Source organism: Spinacia oleracea, chromosome 5 (genome assembly GCF_020520425.1).
Source record: "Spinacia oleracea cultivar Varoflay chromosome 5, BTI_SOV_V1, whole genome shotgun sequence".
Taxonomy (NCBI): domain Eukaryota; kingdom Viridiplantae; phylum Streptophyta; class Magnoliopsida; order Caryophyllales; family Amaranthaceae; genus Spinacia; species Spinacia oleracea.
In genome coordinates this window covers 85,124,076-85,150,515 of record NC_079491.1, presented here as the reverse complement: position 1 = coordinate 85,150,515, position 26,440 = coordinate 85,124,076, and the positions used below count along the sequence as shown (strand labels likewise).

Sequence of the window (26,440 nt, the reverse complement as noted above, 5' to 3'; positions counted from 1 at the left end):
AAAAATGACTTTTTATAACCTACATTTTGCGAGAAAGGACCTTATATAATTTTTTTAAAAAAAACACACACAGCTTTTCCGGGCATTGACTTGCACGTGAAAAGCACGTGTGGCTTTATTTTGCTAACTACACCCAATTTTCTCCAAAATTCTAAGCTTTAAAACCTAAAGTTGAAAAAAAAATCGAAAAAAAATCAAGTTTGAAAATCGAAGAGTCGATAAATAAGTGTCTTTAGCCAAACTTAAGCCATACGTGCTGCTCACGTGCAAGTCAATGGACGGAAAAGCTCAGTCAATGCCGAAAACTTCCCTTAGGTTGTCTTTTGCAAAAAAATGTACATTAATGTGTGATTTCACAAAAAAAGTTATAAGGTCTTTTCTCGCAAAATTTGAGTCATAAAAGGTCATTTTTGACAAATTTGCCAAAAACATATACACAATACGGAGTAATGATTAACAATTTAACGAGTTATACTTTTGCATTTTCCATTTACAGCGCGTCTTCTGTGAGACCAGTCACACCATCAACTTGATGGTGTGATGGTGTGACGAGCGCGAAACCAATAGCGTACCTCCCCTAAAACTATAAAAAAAAAGTAACAAATCTAAACTAAAAAAGTACCTCCTTTAAAATTATTATAAAAAAAAGTAACATGTCTAAACTATAGAAGTAACATACCCTAAACTAAAAATGTACCTCCCCTAAAACTATTTCGTATAAAAAAAAGTAACATACCTAAACTAAAAAAGTACCTCATCAAAAATTATAAAAAAAGTAACATGTCTAAACTATAGAAGTAATACATAAACTAAAAAGGTACCTCCCCTCACTACTACAAAACAGGATTATAGCAACGGCAATAAACCGTTACCATAGACCAATTAACCGTTGTAATAGGCCTATAGCAACGGTTTAAAAACCGTTACCAATAGGGGGCGTTGCTATAAGTCTATGGCAACAGTTTCTCGGATTTAGGCAAGACTTGTGATAAACCGTTGCCATAAATAACTAAGGCAACACTTTTTATAGGCAACACTTTTAACATATGGCAACAATTATTCAACAACTTAAGCCAACATTTACGCATTTAAGGCAACAGTTTTCGCTAACTTAAGGCAACACTTATTAGTTTGGTTTTGGTAGAAGTTTAAAATTAAGGCAACACTTTCTTATACTTATGGTAACACATCGAATTGTATTTATAGCAACACTTTCTATTGAGTGTATGACAACCTTTTGTTTTTTATTTATTAATTATGGCAACATTTTCATTTGAGTTTATGATAACGCTTTTATTTGAGCTTATGGAAACACTTTCAATTGGTCCAAAGCTACGTTCGCAAATGGATTTTAGTTATCCATATTCATGTAATAAATAAGAACTACGTATAATAAGAAATTTCATAACAAATAAGTTCAAAAATGTACACATTTCAAATACCTTAAATTCATAAGCATAATATCTTTTACAATTGTCTGAATAGTAAAAAGAAAACATAAGTACTAAAACTAAATCCACTAAAATAAAATAAAATCTTGCAATCACGGTCCGATTACTCTATTTTTTTAAACCTATCTACTATGTAATATTTTTGTGCCAAAAACCCTATAAATCTTCACATATTTAAAGTAGCTTGTAACTCTTGAATACATGCACCATCCTGCACATCAAACAAATCAAGTGTAACATTTTCATGAGAAACTTATAATCAATGAATAAAATCCAAATACGAAAGAAAAAAGAAGCATGAAAATGAATGACTAAAGCTAAACTTTAAGAATAATAGGTAAATGGCAACTTTTTTCAATACCCAATGATTCATGTAAATTTATCAATACTCCCACTGTAGTCCCTTATGTATTACAAAAGTCTAAACATAAATTGATAGTGAAAGTGGAAAATCCGGCAGAGTTCCATTTGTAATTGAACTATCCACAAAAATAGAACTAATTAAAACCTGTTCCAAATCCATATGACAAATAATTTCAATCCAACACAAGAAATTTGTACAAATCGACAAATAAAAATAAGGTACAAAAAAAAAAGTTCAAATAAGTTAAGTTCAGTTAAATAAAGTTCAACCAAACATAGCCTTTTTAGTACGGATCTGAACTTATTAAACTTTATCCGAACTTATATTGGTTGTAAAATTAACTTAAAATCCCTAACCAAAACTTAACCAACTTATATTGCCTAATAATTTTTAAAGAATGAAAAGAACAAAGGCCTTTAATTCATAAAATAGTATTAGATAGAGAAAACACATAGCTAATGATAAGGGTAAAACAAAATTAATAAAAATAAAAGAAATGAAACAACAATATAGCAATTACTGATATTTGTCACTACAAGGAAACGCAAAAGGTCAGAAATAGTAATAGATTCATAGCATAGGAAACTTGATGACTCACTTGTGATGAGAGAGTTCAAAAGGATCACATAATCACGAATAAAGACTTGTTAAAAATAAACTAGTTTGCACACTTTTTGTTGAAATTCATATGAGTACATCATACAACTAACACTTTTTTCTATTAAGCAACTCCTTTTGTGTTACCAGTATTATTTCTTCCTCGCTACAACATGTAACTTGGTTGAAACCCTTATTCAAGGCACATACCGATGTTCTGTTGTTGTTGCTATCAATGATTAAAGTGCAGTTGTTGCAGAAGTAACGGCTACAAAAGCACGATATCAGTACAGTTGAATTGTGTATTCTTTTATTTTATGTACTTTGTGTGTACCTATTGGTGAATGTGTATTCCAAAACATAACTTGACATTGAATGTGACTAAAGTTGCTTGATATGGAATGTGACCAAAATTTCCTGATATTGAATATGATCAATTAAAGTTTGTGTTTTTTGGGGTCTACAGGTGCTTAGAAGTTCTTTTAAGAAATTTAAAAGATGGGGTATCTACAAGAATCGGAGTACTGATGCCAAAAGCGTAGATTACCTTGGATGGAGCTGTTCTGTTCTATATCAAGACTTAAATCGAACAATGTCTCGTCTCTAACTGTGACGGTCTCACGCCTCAGGCACTTCGTTTCATTTGTCAATATACCCTGCATTCGTGTCTTGCCATCAGTAACCATGAAATAATTTGCAGAATTAATAGCATGAATTACATATTGCCTGCAATATATTGCTACAGTACAAATCAGTGTTTAGGATCATGACAAATCAACTGAAGTTATCAAAAGCTATAAGAAAATGTTGCTGAAAGCCTGAAACAACCATCGCCAGTTCGCCACTCGATATAAGTCTTGTTGATGCAGGGTCTAGAGGACTGGAGACATACAATAGTGCATAGCCTTACCCTAATTAGTCTAAGACTTCCACAAATGTCTCCAAAAGATCACCCACATGAAACTTTTTAAGTTTAAGGGCAAATGGTTACATAGAGCTCTTGCTTGGCTTCTATTCCTTGTGAGAATTTGCTTTAAAAAGGGGAGGGGGGAGAAATATTATGGGGTCTGCACTTCTGCTCGAAGGGACAACTATATAGTAACAAAGCATGCCAAAGATCCCCAAGTCGAAACATTAACGAAGTAAAAAAGCAGCAACTACTGGAAAAAAGAAGAACAGAAAAGCTCGACAAAGGACACAAGTAGTAATAGGAGTCCAACGTGAATATTTTTATGAACCCAAGTAACAAGAGGTTCCTTCTGTACACCATTGGCAAAGCCGTTTCAGCTTCATTACAGAAGGGTGTCATGGTGAAACAACGAATACATGGGCCATGGTTGGCATGGTAGAACCTGTCAACATGCGAGTACAATACAAGAAAATACAATGGTGACCAAAATTATTTTCTCAAATTGTCACGAGAGAAAACTAGGCTAGCCTCTAGAAAAACACTCGAGTGAAACATCTTTTTGTATAATAGAAGCCAGGTTAACATTAATGGGATTGAACCACCTTGACCAATTGAGGAGGGACAATGATCAGAATGTGTCTACTATTAGTTGGCTATTAGTTTGTTGTACTCATTTCATGCCTTTTTTGGATTTAAGTCAATACATATCCTGTCAAGAATGTGTCCTTTGGTTTACTTGCTTAAGGCATGGAAAGTTCAAACTAGCATCCACCAGTGGATCAACCAACAACAGAAAATATTAGGTTGAAATGCATAAATTTTATGTCTTAATACATTTACACCAGTGGATGGAAGACTCTAAGTTACATAGCCTAGGCCAGTCCCCATCTCCTCTAAATTATCAAAATCAAGCTAGGCTCGTGCACCTTATGTATCTATGGGTTTGTACATGTTGTTGGCATGGTATTTGATAGTGAGATCAGGAGGTACAAAAGGCAATAAGGTTACCTGCAGCTCAACAGTACCAACTAAACAAAAAAGCAACCAACTCCAATCGTCAAAAACACCAAAATCACTATAGCAGTAGTATAGACTAGAGTACAGCAAATTGCAACTCAACATCATCACCAAACAACCAACTGATCAAGACAACAAAAGAAATAAACAGAACTGCAGCAAAACAACTGAATATTTACTAAGCAACGCATTGAGTATGTGAGTCTGTGACCACTAAATCACAAACCAATTACAGGTACACTATTATTTCTGCCTAGATCAGACAATCGTTTGTTTAACATTATTTTCAAGTAATTTTTCTTGTTTTTCATTTTCTATGTAGACTCAAAGAGTAGTTAAACTTCTGCAATACTCCGTTCAAACCAGAGGCAGATTCAGCCTGCCCCAATAACTGTGATGTGCTTAAAACGCAAAGCACAGGCTAATATCGGAAATTTACAAGGAGAAAGTACAGGGAGCTAGGGGATTAATATGGGAAGTTCCAAGACAATTTGCAAACCCCTGTTATAAACTATTTAGAGACACACTGATTGGGAAAAAGTACAAGCTGAAGAAACGCTAAACATGGGAACTCAACAACAAAAATGAATGTAATGACTAATTGACTTTGTATCTTTATACACCCTTTGAAACAAACTTGAATCTAAATTAATTGTATTGATCAATCTTAATTATCTACAAATCATGATGAACAATCTACTCCGACTCCCTCCACAAATAATTACAGATTTCATCCAAAATAAACCATTGAATCAAAAAAATACATGAACAAAAATCAAATAAATTCCCCAATTAACCTAATTCCCTAATAGAACCCTAATTTAGCTCTAAAAACCACACAAAAAAATATTCAATTATAATCACTTAATAACTTAAACAGCTAAATCGTGAATTTTAAGACCAAATTCGAAAAGATCCATACCAACTAACCTTGTTCTTCTCGTTGATTCAGAAACGCAATTTGCTAATTTGTCTGTATCTCCAACTCAGAGTCCCAATCGCCAATTCAGAAACCTCCAATTCCCTAATTAGCCTAATTCCCTTATAGAACCCTAATTTAGGTCTCAAAACCACACAAAAATAAAATCAATTATAATCACTTGATAACTTGAACAACAAAATTGTGAAAATGAAGACCGAATTTGAAGAGATATATACCGTCTAACCTTGTTCTTCTCGCCAAATCGGAAATGTAATTCGCGATTTTGTCGTTATCTCCAATTCAGTGACCCAATTGCAAATTCAGAAACGCCAATCTCCATTTTGCCTTGCTTGAAGAAATGATTATGAAAGGATCAAGAGCCACGATGTGGATGGAAGATAAGAAGAACGAAGAGGGTTTGGGGATAACTAAAATAGTGAAAAGTGGGAAAGGAGGGAATCCTAAAAAAACTGCGATCTATGGAAAAATTCAATAACCTAATCCAATAATTTTATTAATTATTTTTTAATTTTTAACTTATTTTAGATACTTGACAAAAACCGTTGCAATATTTCATCTAAATATAAAAAAAAAAGTAAAAACTGTTGCAATAAAATAGTGATAATATACAATTGTTGCCATAATTTTTTTATAGCAACACTTTTTCAAAGTGAAAGTCTACTCAAATTGATAATTATTTAACTGTTGCAATAGCTATGATATAGCAACGCCAGTAAAACTGTTGCATAAAAGGGCGTTGCTATAACCCTTTTTTCTTGTAGTGCCTAAAACTAATGCGTATAAAAAAAGTAACATGTCTAAACTATAGAAGTAACATACCTAAACTAAAAAGGTACCTCCCCTAAACTAAGAAGGTATCTCACCTAAAACTACTCCGTATAAAAAAAAGTAACATGTATAAACTATAGAAGTAACATACCTAAACTAAAAAAAGTAGTTCCTCTAAAATTATATAAAAAAAAGTAACATGTCTAAACTATAGAAGTAACATACCTAAACTAAGAAGGTATCTCCCCTAAAACTACTCCGTATAAAAAAAAGTAACATGTATAAACTATAGAAGTAACATACCTAAATTAAAAAAAAGTACCTCCATTAAAATTATAAAAAAAAAGTAAAATGTCTAAACTATAGAAGTAACATACCTAAACTAAGAAGGTATCTCCCCTAAAACTACTCCGTATAAAAAAAGTAACATGTATAAACTATAGAAGTAACATACCTAAACTAAAAAAAAGCACCTCCTCTAAAATTATAAAAAAAAAGTAACATGTCTAAACTATAGAAGTAACATACCTAAATTTACAAATGTAAACTGATCTCACTATCAGTTGATGATGAAGACAGTCTCATATAAGAATTTTGGGTTCCATTTAATACATTAATCAAAGAACAAATTATTCATAAATACATAAAAAGATTTCCCTAACGAACATTAATCCTCTCAATTGATTAGTCAGTTGTTCTGTCTCCTTTTTCCCTCCAAACTAAAACCCTTTCCCCCAAAAATAAACTCAAAAACCCTCACACCCTTTTTTTCTTCATCCTCCTCTTTTCCCTATCCAAAGCTTCTCACCCCTCTCTCTCTCTCCTCACCTTCAAACTCCATAGCTATGGCTAAGCTCTAAGCTTACTTTCTCTCTCCTCCTCCTTCCCCTCCCCAAGAAAAATTTGGGAATGTTGTATAATATAGCAAAAATGAAATCCCTAATTTCCCCCAAAACTTTCTCTCTCCTCCCTCCACCCCACAAATCACCTTCCTTCCTTCTCTATTTTCGGCCTTCACTTCTTCAAAACCCCCCTAAATTTCTCTCCCCCCTTCAACCCTCTTACCCCAGGTTGCGCACCCTTCGTTGTTACGCTTCTTCTTCTTCTCAGCATATGCAGCAGTATCCTTCGCCACAGCCGCCGTCTTCTTCATGCGGTGAAATTCATGTTATTGTGGGTCCCATGTTCGCCGGGAAAACCTCCTCTCTCCTTCGCCGCATCCAATCCGAGAGCAGTAATGGAAGGTTATTCTTCTCCTAATTACCTTCTTTCATCTTCGTTTATGTATATTTAGCTTTAATTATATGATGGTTTTTAATTGCTATTACTATTATTGTTTATTCTTTGATCAGTTTAATGTTAAAATCTTCAAATGTGAATTAGGGGTTAATTGGTTGCCCTAATTTCCCTCTTAATTAATTTGTTTGATAAAAAATTTGTTGCTTTGTACATTTGAATGATTGTTACTTGTTTATTTGTATGCTAAGGTTATGCTCTTCGGAGTAAGGTTTATGTGATCCATGGTTGTTTGATCGTATGATTATAAGTTTATAACCACTCTCGCCGTCTCAAAATGATTGTCTTGTTATTTCGACTTCTCATAATTAAGGATTGTTGGACTTTCTAGTAGTTATATCATTTTCACACCCTCTTAGTACTTTATTGGCTTTTGAGCTGAAATTCCTAGGAATTTTTTGAGAACTTTGAATTTTTAGAAGCATACTGAGCTTGTAATGGGTGGATAGGGTTTTGAATTAGGATTGTATAAAAGTACCATTTTTAGAAGAAAAAAAATGTAATTCCTTTTGGGTTGGGCGATAAGAGAAATAGTGACATGTGCATCTCGGGACAGCCTACTCAGAATGCAGCAGTGATGTTTTAGCTTGGTTACCTTCATCCTTAGACGTCCAGGGGACACATATATTGTACTTTTGGCTGCTGGATATTGTTGTCACTGTCAGTATGTCCCAGTTTTCAGGCTGCAAAAATCAAGAGCTCGTCGCTACTGTTGGATAAAGCATTGAAGGATCTTTGCTACTCTGGAAGACTGAGGGAAGCAATTAGGTTACTCTGCCGTACTGAAGTAGCTGTGGACTGGCATACTTATGCTCTCTTACTGCAAGATTGTATACATGGAGGAGCACATGAGTGGGGTAAAAGTATTCATGCTCATATGGTGGTTGTTGGTTTTACTCTGAATGAATACCTGAAAACCAAACTGTTGATTTTGTACTGTAAGGCAGGGAAGTTGGGGACTGCCTGCATACTCTTTAATGAGTTGCTAGAGAAGAGCTTAATTTCGTGGAATGCAATGATTGCAGGGTATGTGCAGAGAAGCATGGAAGATGTAGGATTGAGTCTGTATCACAAGATGAGACATATTGGTGTGACTCCAGATCAATTCACCTTTGCATCTGTGTTCAGAGCATGTGCCTCTTTGGCGTTGCTGGAGCAGGGAAGGCAGGCCCATGGTATACTGGTTAAATGTGGAATTGGGAAAAATGTTATCGTTAATAGTGCTCTCATGGATATGTATTTCAAATGCAGCTGTTTAACAGATGGACATCAGGTGTTCATTAAATCTCCCGATAAGAATGTAATCACTTGGACTGCCCTCATATCTGGATATGGACACAATGGAAGGACTGATGAGGTTTTGGAACTCTTTGACGAAATGATAAAAGAAGGTCTGAGACCCAATTACGTCACCTTCCTTGCTGTTCTTTCTGCTTGTAGCCATAGAGGTCTTGTTGATGAAGGTTGGAAGTATTTCTCATTAATGAAGAATGACTATGGCATCCAACCTCATAGGAAACACTTTGCAGCCATAGTCGATCTTTTAGGACGTGCTGGGAGGTTAGATGAGGCTTATAACTTTATTAATAGCTCACCATGTAAGGACAATTCTGTGGTCTGGGGTTCTTTGCTTGGAGCTTGTCGACTTCATGGTAATGTTAAGTTGCTGGAATTATCAGCAAAGAAGTACTTTGACTTGGAGCCAAAAAATGCTGGAAAATATGTTGTTTTGTCCCATACTTTTGCCTCCCATGCAATGTGGGAAAGTGTGGCTGAGGTTTGGGGTCTGATGAGGGACTCTGGGGTGAAAAAAGATCCTGGATATAGTAGGATTGAGCTCCAGAATGAAGTCCATTTCTTTTTTAAGGGTGACGACACGCACAAAGATGCTAAAGATACATATGAAATGCTTAAAGTTTTGACTTGTGCAATAGTGGACAGTGGTTATATTCCTGATTTAGTTTCTGAGTAGTCATTAATACAAGTTACAACTATCATGATGTTCAAGTCCCATAATCGGTGATAACCATAAAAGGTTGATTTGCAGAATGTATGTGAACAATTTAAGACAGGTAAGATATTTAGCTTCTCTCTCTCTTGTCTTGCTCATATTTTTCATTTCAGCCATCTAACCAGTACCCAACTATAGATTGTCTGGATATGATATGCTACTTCGGGTGTTGGACACTCCAAATCAAGATAAAACATAGAGAAATAACTCGAAGTAGCCAAGTGCAACCCTTCGTTCCACACTTCCACATCCATACATATTTACGGTTTAGTAACATAATTCCTGTCAATTGAAAGACAGGGATGTGCATTGAATTTTTTCATTGTCTTTGTTTTTCCTTGAAGTATGTAACGATTACCATACTTCTTTTATTCGTTCAATTCTTCGTTGCATGATAGATATAATTATTAGAATATTAGTACTCTGTAATGTTTACTATGTATACATGTGGCTGTTTAAGTGATTGATGATTTGACTTCCGAGTATGTATTATGCTCTAGAAGTCTAGAACAAATCATTTTGATGCAAGGCAAACAACTCTTTTATATCTCTATAGTCTTAAGCATGGTTTATAGGAAACTAAGCTCAACTATTATCTCGGTGAAGAGTGTTAGGAGAATGAGACTTTGGAACCCCCTCTACCATTCTTCGTCCCCCGCCTTCCCTCCATAAAAAAGGAAAAAGATGAAGGGTAGTAAAGTCAAAACTTTTTTAGAGCATTAAAGCTTTATATTTTGTAATCGGTATTTCATTCATTTTCATATATGTTCTCTGTTGCTTCCACATAGAGGGAGAAAAAGGATCAATATGTGAATCAAATTTCATTGAGTTTGAGACAATTTGTTCTGTTCAGAACTTTCTTGCCTTGCCTTTGTTATGCTTTGACATTCAGGATAAATATGCATCATGATCAGAACACTAAACTGCTCCTTTTCTGTGTTATCTGTGAAACAGAAAAGTGGCTGTGATCAAATCAAGCAAAGACACAAGATATGAACTGAACTCCATTGTCACTCATGATGGAGATAAACTTCCATGCTTGGCATTGCATGACTTGTCATCATTCAGACAAAAATTTGGCTCAATCGCTTATGACGAGGTATCGCAATAGAAAAAGCTACTTTGTGTATTTGGGTTTATTATGGGAAATCTCCACATAAACAGCCAAATTTTCTGCAAAATCTTTCTGATTTTTGTTTCACGGCCGGTGATTTATTGTGATGGTAGTATGGTACATTTCTGCTGCATATGCTAGCCATACAATTTAGTTTCCTTGTAGATAACACAGCACCTAATGAGTGAGTATCTGCAGCTAGATGTGATTGGTATTGATGAAGCTCAATTTTTCGAGGATCTATACGACTTCTGTGAAAGGGCTGCCGACCATGATGGCAAAACCATTATAGTTGCTGGTCTAGATGGTGATTACTTGAGGTACAAAGTACTATTCATATCCTCGTTGAGCAGCTATAGGCTGTATAACTTAATGTTCTGTGTGAGGTTTTTCCTGTAACTCTACAGTCTACAGCCCTGTTGCCTTTTCTTTGTCATGTGCCCCATAATGTTGGGTGCTTTAAGATTAAAAATTTACTGCTTTAGATCTACTCTCTAGAAATAATTTTGTACACATTGTACTTGGTGTATTTGAAAAAAGTCCACATTATCTTGACAACTTTCTAGCGGGCTAATGTCAAGTTTTGTCACAGGAGGAGCTTTGGTTCCGTGCTTAGTATAATTCCAGTAGCAGACTCAGTGACGAAGCTAACTGCTCGATGTGAGTTGTGCGGCAAACCTGCCTGTTTCACGTTGAGGAAAACTGATGAAAGACAGACTGAACTGATTGGTGGAGCTGAAGTCTACATGCCTGTGTGCAGGCAGCACTATGTTAGTGGGCAGGTAGTCATTGAAACAGCAAGAACGGTCCTGCAACAAAAAGTTGAGTGTGGACAGCGAGCTTCTTAGGTTTGTGATATTATTTTGCATCTCTGGAAAGGTTTTCACATCTAGATCTTAGAGTTATTAGATGGAGAAATGCAGATTTTGTTAGCTATAAAATTAGAGCAATTTAGCTGGATAATACGTATGCACGAACCATTGCTCTAAAAGACAATTCCACACTACCTCGGATGTAGTAGAACATTTGCGGTTGCCCTCCAGGGTGCCCTCACAACCCTCAGTTGGAGACCAGAATACTTGCCTAGAGGAACAAAAAAGTGTTTTAGAATTTGAGAGAGAATGCTGAGAACTGTTTCAGTAAATGTATGTTCATGGAAAAACGGAGGAAAACTATTTATAGGAAAATTGTAACAGACATAAAATGGCTAGTAATGACCGTTAGAAATAATAAAATAGCTTTCTACCAAAAAGAATAACCCACCCCACGCCGTCGAACTGCATTAGCTAAGTACCAAGGCCCACGGCCTGGTTCGCGTGTGAGTGTGTTGGGTATCCACCCATGCCACTCTCATGCTTTCTTAAACAAATGTTTCCCTCAAGTTCCCAAATATAAACAATGAATGTAGTTTGTTTTTCCATGTGAGACTTTTCATATTCCCAAATTTTCTCATTTCCAACTCATTTTCTTTTGTATTCTCACTAGGGTAATGAAGGAATTAATGCCCTTGGTCAAAGTATGCATTCAATGCTAAGTCTAATAAATGCGGTTCAGTAGCGGTTCAGTATTAATTAATTAAACAAGTTAATAATTCAATGAGATCAAGTAGCTGTATGCCTAATTAGATGCCGCTTCAGTTCAAATGAAATTAATAATATTAATCAACAGCTTACTTATGACAACCTGTAGGGTCACACAAATAGTACGTGAACGGATCAAATATTTAAGTGAATTAAATACTCTAAATATGAACATTTGGAAACGACGGATATCGGTTCCAGTGGGAGCTGAAATTGTCAAAAGCCAAAATATAGAACGCTCTAGAAATGATGATATTGCCGGAAACGGAAATATGGATCATGACGGAAATATAAATATTACCCAAGTCGTAGATGATGTCGGAAACGGAAACATGGTACGTACCGGAAAATATTATCGGAAATCGAAATATTACCGGAATCGGAAATATTGCCGGAAACGGAAATATTACCGGAATCGAAAATATTGTCGGAATCGAAAATCAATTCCGAAATCGGAAATATTAAATATTTGTTCGAATCGGAAATAAATTTCGGAATCGGAAATATAAAATATTTGTTCGAATCGGAAAACAAATCGGAAGCGCGTCGTGCGAATGATCGACGAACGAGCTTGCGAGACGCAAGGCCCAACGCCAGGCCCATCGCCCAGCAAGCCCGCGCGCCAAAGCAGCGAGCAAAGCAGGCCGAGCAAAGAGGCCGAGCAGCAGCAGCGCCCAAGTGGGCCACGTGCATGCTGCCAACGCCCTTGGGCCAGCGAGCAAGCAGCAGCGCCACTCGTGGGCCTGCGTGCTGCGGGCTGCGCGTCGCTGCGGGCTGTGCTTGCTACACGGCCATTACCTTGGTCGGTTAGGATTACTTCGTTGTCAAGTAATCGCGTTTTCCTAATTCTATTCAAATTGGATATTTTAGTTAAATCTGAAATACTTAGGTATTTGATTAAACATAAAATTCTAATGATATTATTTAACTAGAATCCTAATGGATTTAGTTATTCGAATCCTAGTAGAATTCTAACTCCGTTATTTCCACCCTATAAATATGTGGTTCATGATCACAATTTATAATACATTTTAATAAGTATTCACATACATTAAGTTCAAGGCAGAATTTAATATTTGCCTAATATTATATTATGTTTTCCGAGTGCACATAAAACCTTAGATAATATTATAGTTAATTGACTCTGAGGCGGAACCGAACATTCTGTGGATTATCTACGGAGGGGCGACATTTGGAGTCTTAAATTTGTTCTTGTTTGGTTCGGGAGCAGCTAGGAAAGGCACGCATCACATCGTATATATAATAATTATGCTAATTGACTATGTGGCAATTAATTTGGATTCTTGACTTTATGGTTTTTCCGCATGAAATATATGTTTTATATTTGTCATAATCTAACAGTGGTGTCACGAGCCTCTAATTAATTCCATAATCCAGGAAAGCAAAAGTCAGACTTTTGGGTAGCAAGGGTAAAAAGTTGGTCTGCTAAGCTGCTTAGTTATGCTGGAAGGTGGCAACTGATTAGATCAGTTTTATTTGGCATCCAGTTGTACTGGTGTCAGATATTCATTATGCCTAAGAAGGTGTTGAAAGAAATACAAAGAATCTGTAGATGTTTTCTATGGACTGGAGCTGAAGGGAATTCCAGGAAAGCGCTTATTGCTTGGAATCAACTGTGCTTACCCAAAATCTGTGGGGGTTTGAATCTTAAAGATTTACCTTTGTGGAACAAGTCAGCTGTTGCTAAACATTGTTGGGCTTTATCTTTGAAAGCTGATAAGCTGTGGGTGAAATGGATTCACACATACTATGTGAAGCATAATGACTTTTGGACCATGCCAATCCCTAATGGGCTGTCTTGGTCTTTGAAGAAGATTTGGCAGCAAAGGGAGACACTGAGTAGCTCTGGTGATTTGCAGCAGTTTGTAACTGCAGGGAGATTTAGGATTCAGAGAATGTATAATCATTTGAGACAGCAAGGGGAGTCTGTGGGGTGGAAGAGAATTGTTTGCAACAGTCATGCTAGCCCTAAAAGTATTTTTATTGTGTGGTTGGCCCTGCAGGATAGACTTGCAACTAAGGAAAGACTGAGAAGATGGAATGTTATAGCAGATAGTGTGTGTTGCCTTTGTCACAGCACAGATGAAAGTAGGGATCACCTTTTCTTTGCCTGCAGTTTTTCAGCTGATATTTGGAATCAGGTCCTACAGAGAAGTGGCATTCATAGAAATGTTGGAGCTTGGAATGATGAAGTGCAGTGGGTGCAGAAAGCAAGCAGGAGTACTAGAAGTAAAGCTAGAATGTGTAATAGTTTGTTTTGTGAAACTGTGTACTCTATCTGGCTAGCTAGGAACTCTAAAGTTTTCTCTAACCAGTTAGACAGTAGCTTAAGTATTGTAAACAGAATTCTGTTTAGGGTAGCTTGTAATAGCTAGTTGCTTCTTGGCCTGGTGTGGCTGTGGTTTGGTTGTATTGGTGGTGGGGTTTTTGCCCTCTTGGTAATTAATAAAATCTTATTACTTGCCAAAAAAAAAAAAAAAAAAAAAACATTCCATAATCAATTATAGTTAACATTGTTAAATTTTATAAAGTTGCAATGAATTAAAGGGATGATTAATTTCGATTTTGTAATTAATTGCAAATTCGTGCGATTATTTGATTATATGTTCGCAGGATTTTTCGGCAGTTTTGTCAATAATGGTCCGAATCTTATAATTTTATAGTGAATTTCGAATGTAAACGACGTTTTAAAATTTAGACAAAAATCAAAGATTTGACGCCGAACCCAGAATTCCCAAATTCGAAGCCTAACTATGACTTTTCGGAGGTTTTAGTTTTTCGAACGCAAAATTTGTAATTTTTATGATGTTAAATAAATATTTGCGAATCTTGTATGTAAATCTTGAATCTATGATTGACCTACTGTATATGTTTAACAATTTTAAAGCCTAATCTTGTTAATCATACAACCTAATTTGTAATTGTAATTAATTTGTTGAATTTCTAATAATTTAGAATTTGTTTTGATTTTCATAATTAATTGGCAATTTAATTAGGATCCTATGATTAAAAACCACCACAAAATTTGTTAAAATTGAAAAGTTTTAAAATTTTATGACCCAGATTTGAATCCCTAAAAATAAATGTAATCGGAAATTAATTTGAATAATAAATTTTTGATTTTTGCCCAAATTTAATGAAATTAATATGATTTATTAATTTGTCGATTAAATTATAAAAATGATTAATTTTTATAAAACAGATCACCAATCTTACACGCACGAAGCAATGGAAGCTAGTTGTTACCCTTAAGAGGTGTTGCATTGTGCGGGCATGCGACGACGAGCAAGGGAGCCCGTCGCCCATGCGGTATGAGGCAATGAGCAAGCAAGACATGCGCGGCAGGCAGTGGCCTGTGCCGTGTGTGCCGGGTGGATGGTCGAGCAAAATTGGGTAGCGATGCATCGTAGCGCTAGGCACGAGGCAAGACAGCAGCAAACGAGCAAGGGAGCTCGCGTGCCACTGCGCATGCCACGGCCCAGCGCGTAGCTAACGACGAGCAGGCAGCAGGCACAACAAAGGCTGTTGCGCTGCGATGGTGCGTCACTCGGCCACAGCAACGCGGGCCTTGGGCGCTGCTTCGTGCATGCGGCCCATGGCGCTGCGGAGTTGGTGCTTGGGCGAGGCATGGGCTTCGGCCTATGGCCTTGCCTTGTTATGTTTGGGCCGTTTTGTTTATGTTTCGGTTGAAAACGATTTTAATTAAATTTAATTTCGTAATTTAATTTTTTTCTCGAAATTTAATTTTGATTAATTTAATTATTATAAATTATTTTATACTAGTTATTTTATTAAAATTAAAACCTTGATAAAATTTAAGTTAATTAATTTTAATCAACTGAAAATAAAATAAAGGGATTTAAATATTATTTTATATGAGCTTTAAATTTTAATTAAATTTGTAAGTTTTCGGTTGGACTAGGAAATACAATTTTATGTTTAAATTTTGTAAAGCATGTAAATTTCTTGGTATTAGTGGGAACATTTTAGTCATTAAACTCTTGATTAGGTCTACATTCCTCTAAGGTTAAAACAACTCGATTAGAACAAATAAGGTTGAATAATTTGTAGATTATTGGAACCCTTTGATTAGTTGCTGCAAATGTTTATGTGATGCATAATTTAATTTGTTCTACTAACTTGCTATGTGGGCCATTCATTGATAAATGAATGGGTGAATGGTATATTGTAAATGTACTGTTTTGCAGGTTATGGAAAGTGACTAGTATGACCCAAATAGGATAGAAAATATGGGTTGCGTACCATTAATTTGAATGTAAAGTTGGTCTAATGCACCAAAGTTTTTATTTTAAATATGGTCTGCGTACCATCAAATAGTTGTAATTAGTTTCAATTATAGCATATCCTATTTGAAGAAAATGGCGCCTCCCATGGTGAAATTCAAGACGGAGTTTCCAATCCATTTTCAAGACGGAGTTTGAAGTTGAAGCTTCAAGATGAAGTCGGGCCATAATAGATCACATTTATATCTTATGCATGCTCTAAGTTATTTATTTCTTTATATATACACGCCCGGATGTTGCGTATGCACTCAGTGCTACGAGCAGATACCGGCCAGACCCAGGAGAGACACATTGGACTGCTACCAAAAATATTCGGAAGTACCTGAAAAGGCACAAAGATGACTTCCTGGTCTATGGTGGAGATGATGAATTAATTGTTAAAGGCTATACGGACGCAAGTTTCCAAACCGACAAGGATGATTTCATGTCACAGTCTGGGTTTGTCTTTTGCCTCAACGGAGGTGCAGTAAGCTGGAAAAGTGCTAAGCAGAGCACCATTGCGGATTTTACAACTGAACCGGAGTACATTGCTGCACATGAAGCAGCAAAGGAAGCTATTTGACTAAGGAAATTCATAGGTGAACTTGGTGTAGTCTCCTCCATTAAATGACCAATAGCTCTATATTGTGACAATAACGGAGCTATAGCACAGGCAAAGGAGCCTAGACACCACCAAAGAGTCAAGCATGTACTTCGTAGATTTCACCTTCTACGAGAGTTTGTTAAAAGAAAAGAAGTCGAGATAAGCAAGATTGGAACTGATGACAACATCTTAGATCCATTAACTAAACCTCTGCCGCAAGCGAAGCACAACTCGTACACTGCAACTATGGGAATCAAGCATGTTGGAGAGTGGCTTTGATGTCCTTAATAAATGTTTTAAAGTTTTAGAGTTTAATACTTTGTAAAACGTTTTGGTTAACCATTCATATAAAGGAATAGAATTCATTTTTCCATTTAATTTTGTGGTTTATTAAATGATGGGTCCTTTCAATTTGACGATATATTCAAGATAGACTGTCAGGACCAGTCCTGTGACTAAGAAATGTCTATCAACTGAACTTGAATGTCAAAAGTTGGAAAGGTCCCTGGTCGGAAGTTTTCTATAAAGGTGGACGCATAGAAAACGCTAGGCGACTACAATGCAAGATGACTAGTAGTTCTGTTTTTTGAACTATGTGGACATGGCAATCGCAATCATTTGCATAGATACTTACTTGAGAAGATTAGTATCGGACAGACCTATTAAACTTTACTGTAAGAGATGAAAATCTTTCATAAGTAAATTTCATTACATTATTAGACACTAATCCTCAATACCTGAGTGATTTGAGATTACTTGTTTGAGAACTGGTTACTTTGACGTTGTCAAGCGTCGCACCGTAAAAGGATACTATAACGGCAACGCTCAGGTAATCACCTATCAAACGGAGTCTAACCTCAAGATCACAAGATTGGGATTGTCCTCCCATAAATCGGGACGAGATGCTGAAATTTGTACAAGGCCACTCGGAGAGCTAGAAACTAAAAAATGCATGGTCGTGCTCAGATGAATCATAGGCTATGATTATCTGTTTATTTGATCAGTTGAACTCTGAAACCGAGAAATACCTCTGGACATAAGGAAGACTACTCTGACCTTATGTTCATGAGCAAGCATCAAGCGACAAAGTAATTAGGCAATGCACACTTGTCCCTAATTAAGGACAAGTGGGAGATTGAAGGAAATAATTCCCTTGATCCAAGTATGCATTCAATGCTAAGTCTAATAAATGCGGTTCAGTATTAATTAATTAAACAAGTTAATAATTCAGTGAGATCAAGTGAGCTGTATGCCTAGCTAGAGGCCGCTTCAGTTCAAGTGGAATTAATAATTTAATCAACAACTTACTCTTGACTGAACCCGTAGGGTCACGCAAATAGTACGTGAACGGATCAAGTATTTAAGTGAATAAAATACTCTATTTATGAACATTCGGAAACGACGGATTTCGGTTCCAGTGGTAGCTGAAATCGTCAAAAGCCAAAATATAGAATGCTTTGGAAATGATGATATTGCCTGAAACGGAAATATGGATCATGACGGATACATAAATATTATCCAATTCATAGATGTTGCCGGAAACGGAAACATCGTACGTATCAGAAAATATTACCGGAAATAGAAATATTGCCGGAATCGGAAATATTGCCGGAAACGGAAATATTACCGGAATCGGAAATATTGTCGGAATCGGAAATAAACCCCGGAATCGGAAATATTAAATATTTGTTCGAGTCGGAAATAAATTCCGGAATCGGAAATATTAAATATTTGTTCGAATTGGAAACGAATTCCGGAATCGGAAAACAATCGGAAGCGCGTCGTGCGAACGATCGACGAACGAGCTTGCGAGACGCAAGGCCCAGCGCCCAGCAAGCCCGCGCGCCAAAGCAGCGAGAAAAGCAGGCCGAGCAGCAGCAGCGCCCAAGTGGGTCGCGTGCATGCTGCCAGCGCCCTTGGGCCAACGAGCAAGTAGCAGCGCCACTCGTGGGCCTGCGTGCTACGGGCTGCGCGTGGCTGCGGGCTGTGCGTGCTACACGGCCGTTACCTTGGCCGGTTAGGATTACTTCGTTGTCAAGTAATCGCGCTTCCTAATTTTATTCAAATTGGATATTTTAGTTAAATCGATCTGAAATACTTAGGTATTTGATTAAAAAAAAAATTCTAATGATATTATTTAACTAGAATCCTAATGGATTTAGTTATTCGAATCCTAGTAGAATTCTAACTCCGTTATTTCCACCCTATAAATATGTGGTTCATGATCACAATTTATAATGCATTTTAATAAGTATTCACATACATTAAGTTCAAGAGAGAATTTAATATTTGCCTAACATTATAATAAGTTTTTCGAGTGCACATAAAACCTTAGATAATATTCTAGTTAATAGAATCTGACGCGGATCCGAACGTGCTGTGGACTATCTACGGAGGGGCGACATTTGGAGTCCTAAACTTGTTCTTGTTCGGTTCGGGAGCAGCTAGGGAAGGCACGCATCACATTGTATGTATACTAATTATGCTAATTGACTATGTGGCAATTAATTTGAATTCTTGGCTTTATGGTTTTTCCTTATGAATTATATTGTTTATATTTTTCATAATCTAACACCAACAATCCCCCACAGGTCCGAAGATGAGAAGAAAAAAGAAATAAATGAAAGAATTGAATTTCTGGGCAAAACAAACAATTGAATAAGTGTCAATTGTCTTGCGACTTGAATAACAATTAGTGACATTCAAGCTATGATATTTTTCCTACCAAGTGACTTTCGTTTTGAACTTAATAGGAGGTTAGAAACCCGTTACTCAAAGCACACAATTGAACATGTATAATACTCTGAATATCCGCCAATAAAAGTGACGCATTATACTGGCCATACATCCATAACCTGGATGCTCATAGGTGCTCTAGAGAATAGCCCATGCAATTCTCATTAGAAGCGACCTCACTTCCACACCTAAGTAGGTGAATCCCATCAAGTGTGAGCTACATCACACCACCAAAAAGTATGGATATGGGTTCATTATGAGCGTATGCTCAACCTCGTTCAATAATAGCAAGCACATCATAAACATCTAAGGGAAGAAAAAAACAAAAAAGTTTGTGCTTCTGAGTTACCACATAATGTTCCCCTTTGAACTCATAGGGAGTAGGAGTTCATTACCTTAAAAATTCATGGGCCTCAAGCCCATCCCCTCCGACTTTTCCAAAACTAGTTTCTTACATAGGCCTTTCGTTAACGGATCCGCGATAATCTTTTTAGACTTTACATAGTCTAGTGATATCACTCCACTTGACAACAATTCTTTGACAGTCTTGTGCCTCAAACGAATGTGTCTCTTCTTCCCATTGTAGGCTTGGTTGTTTGCCACGGCAATAGAAGATTGCGAATCACAATGAAGTGCAATTGAAGGAGCTGGCTTCCCCCACAGTGGAATATCTGCAAGCACGTTCCTCAACCATTCTGCCTCATGACCTTCTAATTCAAGAGCAATAAACTCAGATTCCATAGTAGACATAGAAGTAAAGATTGCTCACCTGATTTCCAAGAAACAGCTCCACCCCCTAGGGTGAAGACATAACCACTAGTGGAGTTGACTTCATCATTTCCGGATACCCAATTGGCATCACAAAATCCCTCCAACGCTCCTGGAAACTTGGAGTAGTGCAATCCCCAATCCATGGTACCCCTTAGGTATCTAAGCAACTGCCTCAAAGCACCCCAATGCTCATTGCTTGGGTTATGAGTGTACCTTCTCAACCTACTTAGAGAATAGGCGATGTCAGGTCTAGTATAGTTCATAAGAAACATGACACTACCAATAATTTTAGCATATTCAGATTGACAATCATGATCACCTTTATTTTTCTTTAAATGGATGTCTATATCATAGGGGGTCTTGATTGGGTCGACATTGAATGAATCAAGACAGATCTCATTCTGAATTTTTCAACATAGTGAGCTTGACTAAGACAAATGCCATTTGGACTTCTAATAATTTTTACTCCCAAAATCACATCTGCCTCACCTATGTCTTTCATTTCAAATTTCGAACTCAAAAATTCTTTTGTTTAATTCACTCGATCCAAATCAGTACCAAAAATTAGCATATCATCCACATAAAGACAAATAATCACACAACCAAAAGAATCATGTTTATAATAAACACAAGAATCACCTTCATTTACATGATAGCCATTACCAGTCATTCTCTTGTCAAACTTGTCATGCCACTTCTTAGGGGCTTGCTTAAGCCCATACAATGACTTGACCAGTTTACAAAATTTGTTTTCTTGACTTGGAACAACAAAACCTTCAGCTTGAACCATATAATCTCTTCATCTAAATCACCATTCAAAAATGCAGTTTTCACATCTATTTGATGCACAACAAGATCATGAATGCATACAAGAGCAATTAAAGTTCTAATGGTTGCAATCTTAGTTACAGGAGAATATGTATCAAAGTAATCAATGCCATGTTTTTGAGTAAAACCCCTTACCACAATCCTGACCTTATACTTGTCAATAGATCCACATAATTTCAACTTTTTCCTAAAGATCCACTTACAAGTAATGGGCTTGCAACCTCTAGGCAAAGCAACCAATTCCCAAGTATTATTACTTAGGATTGACTGAAGTTTGCTATCAATAGCCTCTTTCCAGAAAACTACATCAACTGACCTCATTGCCTCTTCATAGGTTCTAGGGTCGTCTCCTAAAATAAAGACATAACAAAATCATCAGTGAATTAAGAAAGGTTCAGTTAGAAAGACAGTAACGAAATAATCACCATAGTTTGTTTCCTTTCTTGCCCTTTTGCTTCTCCTTGGCTCCAAATAAGAATCATTATTATTAGTGGAAGAAAGAGAAATGGGTTAAACATTAGAAGTTCTAGAAGATGGTACATCATTACTAATGCAAGAAATTTTTAAAGGAAAAGTGGTTTCAAAAAACTCAGCATCTCTTGCTTCAATAATGTTACCACTTGCATAAGAGTTGTTAGCACCCTTAACTAGAAAACGATAAGCAGCACTTTGATAAGCATAACCAATTAAGATAGAATCAACCGTTTCGGGACCAATCCTGTCCCTTTTGAAGCTGGGTATGACAACCTTTGCTAGGCACCCCCACACTAAAATTATTTCAGGCTTGGTGCTCGACCTTTCCATAACTCATATGGAGTCTTGTCTAGCTTCTTGTGAGGCACCCTGTTCAAAACATGACAAGCAGAAAGAATAGCTTCCCCCCACATATTATCAGGAAGCCCAGAACTAATAAGCATTGAATTCATCATATTTTTTAAAGTTCTGTTTTTCCTTTCATCAATCCCGTTTTGTTCGGGTGTGTAAGGAGCCGTTGTTTTGTGAACTATACCATTTTGTTCACAAAATACCTTAAGAGTGTTAGGGTCATACTCACCACCCCTATCACTCCTAAGTCTCTTGATTTTCATGTCTAGTTGATTTTCAACTTCAGTCTTGTACTTGAGGAACATCTCGTCGACCTCGTCCTTTGACCTGAAAAGATAAACCATGGTAAATCTAGAACAGTCATCAACAAAAGTAATGTAATATCTTTTACCACCCCTGCTCTCATAATTTTTAAAATCCCCCAAGTCACTATGAATAAGTTCTAGTACTTATGTCTGTCTGTCTATTGATTTAAAAGGTTTCTTTGCAAATTTTGCTTCAACACAGACTTCGCATTTTGAAAAGTCAGTGTTGGAAAAACTTGGAATCATATTTAAGTGTTTAAGTCTTTTGATTGAAGCAATATTAATGTGACCCAATCTAGCATGCCATAAATCAATAGACTCAGCAATATAAGCAGAAGAAGTACTAGCTTTCTTATTCATAACTTCAATGGAAACATCAAGAGTAAACAACCCCCCATTACAAAATCCCTTTCCCACAAATTCCCCATTGTGGGTAATAACTAGCCTATCAGAATCAAAGGACACCTTCAAACCAACTTTCATAAGTAAACTACCACAAATTAAGTTCCTACGCATTTCTGGAACATGTAAAACATTTGTTAAGGTAAGATTTTTTTCCAGAAGTTAGAGTGAGAACGATCTTCCCTTTCCCTTGCACAGTTGTAGAAGCAGAGTTACCGATGAAGACATTTTCACCATCAATCTTGTCATAGGAAGTGAACATTTCTTTGTTGGTGCAAATGTGCCTGGTTGCTCTTGTATCAACTATCCATTCAGCAACATCACCTTTCAGGTTAGCTTCTGAAACAACAACAACAAAATTGTTAGGATCAACAACAACTTCAACAAGGTGGGCTTGATTTTGATCAGACTTCTTCTTGACCCTGTAATCCCTGGACTTGTGACCAGCTTTTCCACACTCAAAATAGTTTCCCTTAAACTTATACTTCTATATTTTCCCTTGAGGCTTGAACGGACTGTCCCTTCCCCTTAAACTTATCAGAATAAAAGTTTCCCTTAGGTTCAACAAGATTAGCTTTTGCAGAACCAGAAATAACAGATTGGCCCTTATCCTTAATACGGTTCTCCTCCTCAATTTTCAGGTGCCCGACGATTTCCTCTAAGGTAAGGTCTTTTTTCTTATGCATTAACTGATTTCTAAAGTCCTTCCATGAGGGTGACAGTTTCTCAATTAAAACAATAGCAAGAGTTATGTCACAAATACTCAAACCCTCGGCAGCCATAGCAATGCAAATATTCTCATAAGCATGAATCTGATCAATAATAGGTTTATCATCCTCAACTTGAAAGGCTAACCACTTACTAACACAATAACGTTTAGTACTAGCATCACCAGTTCCATGCTTCTTATCTAAACCATCCTAAATCTCCCTAGCATGATTATAACCCATATAAATATCAAGCAATGCATTCGACATATGATGCAACAACATTCCCTTACAAGTTCTATCATCCTCAGAAAATTTCACCTCAAAATCATGCAATTCAGATTCAACATCAGGTTTCACAACATCATAAATGACATACGCAACATCAATTTGTTCCAAATAAAATCTCATCCCAACAGCCCAACGTTTATAATTCTTTCCATCAAGAGGTTCCAATTTCGACATGTCAGGAATAAGAAATTTTGAATTCATAGCCATAATAATTGTCTTTTAGATTGTTAGCTATAAAATTAGAACAACTTAGCTGGATAATACGTATGTACAAACCACTACTCTAAAAGACAATTCCACGCTACCTCGGATGTAGTAGAACACTTGCGGTTGCCCTCCAGGGTTAACACATCACCAAGGTTTGTGTGCACTCACAAGTCTCGGTTGGAGACCAGAATACTTGCCCAGAGGAACAGAATAGTGTTTGAGAATTTTAGAGAGAATGCTAAGAACTGTTTCAGTAAGTGTATGTTTATGGAAAAACGGAGGAAAAGTATTTATAGGAAAATTGGAACAGACATAAAACGGCTAGTAATGACCGTTAGAATTAATCAAAATAGCTTTCTACCAAAAAGAATAACCCGGCCCATAGAACCCACCCCACGCCCGCGAACCACATTCGCCAAGTACCAAAGCCCACGGCTTGGCCAGCGCGCGCGTGTGTGTGTGTTGTGTGTCCACCCATGCCACTCTCATGCTTTCTTAAACAAATGTTTCCCTCAAGTCCCCAAATATAAAAAATGAATGTAGTTTGTGTTTTTCCCATGTGAGACTTTTCATATTCCCACATATTCCCATTTTCCACTCATTTTCTTTTGTATTCTCACTAGGATTTCCAACAGATTTCTACCATGGTTCTGTAAAGTAATGCTCGAGTATCTCAAATGTGCTATTACGGAGTACATCATATAACAAGTGGTATACCTCATTGTATTATTCCTCTTAAGAAGTGCAATATTTAGTGGAAAAATTACCACTAAAATCTTGTTCTTTGATAGTCCCTTGTCGACTTACGGAGTATATATATTTTTGGAATAGAATGGCCATTTCCCCCCCTATTGACGAACACTTGTTTTAATACATAGAAAGTGATATGTCCTTAACGTATCACTTGCAAAGTTGGGCTGGATACCCTACGAGGCTACGACCGACTTTATGAGATGTGACAATTCAATGGAATTCAGGTAACTTTAAATTGAACTCCTATAGAGTACAAAGTTTTTTCAATGGATTGACTTATATACATGCTAGGTAAATCTGAAAATTATTAAGTACACTAGGGTGCACTATGCACCCGCGGGTGTCTTTGTTAGGTTATGATTCATATGACAAAACATAAATCATGCGGAAAAACCATAAAGCCAGGAAAGCATATTATTTACACATAATCATTTAGCATAGTTTAGATGCATACACTTTGTTGCGTGCCCTCCCTAGCTGCGCCCGAACCGAACAAGAACAAGTCTTTAGGACTCCAAGTGTCGTCCCTCCATAGATAGTCCACAGCACGTCCGGATCCGCCTTAAGCTTGACCAACTAGAATCTCCCTTAAGGTTGCTTAGGAATTTCAGCTATTTAGGTGCAAGTGTATGGCTGATTTTTCTTCAAAATCTTACCTTTAGAATACTTCAATTGTATCTATAAAATTATGACCCTAGGCTCCTATTTATAGAGGTATGGAAAAGGAATTATAATCCTACTAGGATTTGGATTTATTAATTAGAATCCAACTTGAACTCTAAATAATAAACTTAATCTATTAGGATTAGGATTTAATCAATACACGAATTCCGATAGGATTAGGATTCGTTACGAACATGAGCATCGTATGGCCATGAGCATCGCACTACCCGCGCAGGCCTTGCGGCCCACACGAGCAGCCGCTGCTCGAAGCCCAACAGCACGCCTAGCGTGCGCGCGCCAAGGCCTTGCTGGGCCTGGCCTTGCGCTGGGCCTGGCGAGGCTGTGGCATCTCCATGTTGGGCGCGGGCCTGGCTTCGTGCTGGGCCTTCGTCTAGCAAGCCTCGTCCGATGCTAATTCGTACGATGCGCTTCCGATTAAATTCCCGGTTCCGGAATTCATTTCCGATACGAACAATATTTAATATTTCCGATTCCGGAATTAATTTCCGTTTCGAACAAATATTTAATATTTCCGTTTCCGGAATTATTTTCCGATTTCGATAATATTTCCGATTCCGACAATATTTCCGTTTCCGGCAATATTTCCGATTCCGGCAATATTTCCATTTCCGATAATATTTTCCGATACGTACCATGTTTCCGTTTCTGGAAACATCTACGACTTGGATAATATTTATCTTTCCGATACGATCCATATTTCCGTTTCCGGCAATATCATCGTTTCCGGAGTATTCATTTCTTGCTTGTGACGATCTCAGCTCCCACTGAAACCAAGATCCGTCGATTCCGAATTTCTATAGATGGAGTATTTAATGCCATTAAATACTTGATCCGTTTACGTACTATTTGTGTGACCCTACGGGTTCAGTCAAGAGTAAGCTGTGGATTAATATCATTAATTCCACTTGAACTGAAGCGGCCTCTAGCTAGGCATTCAGCTCACTTGATCTCACTGAATTATTAACTTGTTAA

General features: G+C 36.9%; 2 protein-coding genes and 1 long non-coding RNA gene across 7 annotated transcripts; 2 read left to right on the top strand and 1 right to left on the bottom strand.

Annotated features, from left to right (window-relative positions):
- Positions 1 to 1,412: 1,412 nt before the first annotated feature.
- On the bottom strand, positions 1,413 to 5,684 carry LOC130462091 (uncharacterized). 4 transcript variants are annotated; one of them, XR_008922227.1, is made up of 4 exons: positions 5,498 to 5,684; positions 5,270 to 5,402; positions 2,960 to 3,068; positions 1,413 to 1,662 (listed from the first exon to the last, which is right to left on the bottom strand). It is a non-coding gene; the product is annotated as an uncharacterized lncRNA (long non-coding RNA). The 4 variants fall into 4 exon arrangements; XR_008922226.1 differs by having other exon boundaries at positions 5,270 to 5,391; XR_008922225.1 differs by having other exon boundaries at positions 5,506 to 5,684.
- Positions 5,685 to 6,121: 437 nt separating this feature from the next.
- LOC110800020 (pentatricopeptide repeat-containing protein At4g16470) lies at positions 6,122 to 11,930 on the top strand. 2 transcript variants are annotated; one of them, XM_056828426.1, is made up of 6 exons: positions 6,732 to 7,294; positions 8,022 to 8,989; positions 9,104 to 9,161; positions 10,312 to 10,456; positions 10,670 to 10,791; positions 11,064 to 11,930. In XM_056828426.1, the coding sequence occupies exons 1-6, from the start codon at positions 6,960 to 6,962 to the stop codon at positions 11,317 to 11,319; spliced, it is 1,884 nt and encodes a 627-aa protein (XP_056684404.1). In that variant the 5' UTR covers positions 6,732 to 6,959; the 3' UTR covers positions 11,320 to 11,930. The 2 variants fall into 2 exon arrangements, 1 of the variants encoding a protein (XP_056684404.1); XR_008920933.1 differs by having other exon boundaries at positions 6,122 to 7,294; positions 8,022 to 9,418; positions 10,674 to 10,791; positions 11,064 to 11,083.
- Positions 11,931 to 13,449: 1,519 nt separating this feature from the next.
- Positions 13,450 to 17,270, top strand: LOC130460825 (uncharacterized). The gene has a single exon (XM_056828427.1). The coding sequence runs from the start codon at positions 13,584 to 13,586 to the stop codon at positions 14,445 to 14,447; it is 864 nt and encodes a 287-aa protein (XP_056684405.1). The 5' UTR covers positions 13,450 to 13,583; the 3' UTR covers positions 14,448 to 17,270.
- The last annotated feature ends 9,170 nt before the right edge of the window (positions 17,271 to 26,440 follow it).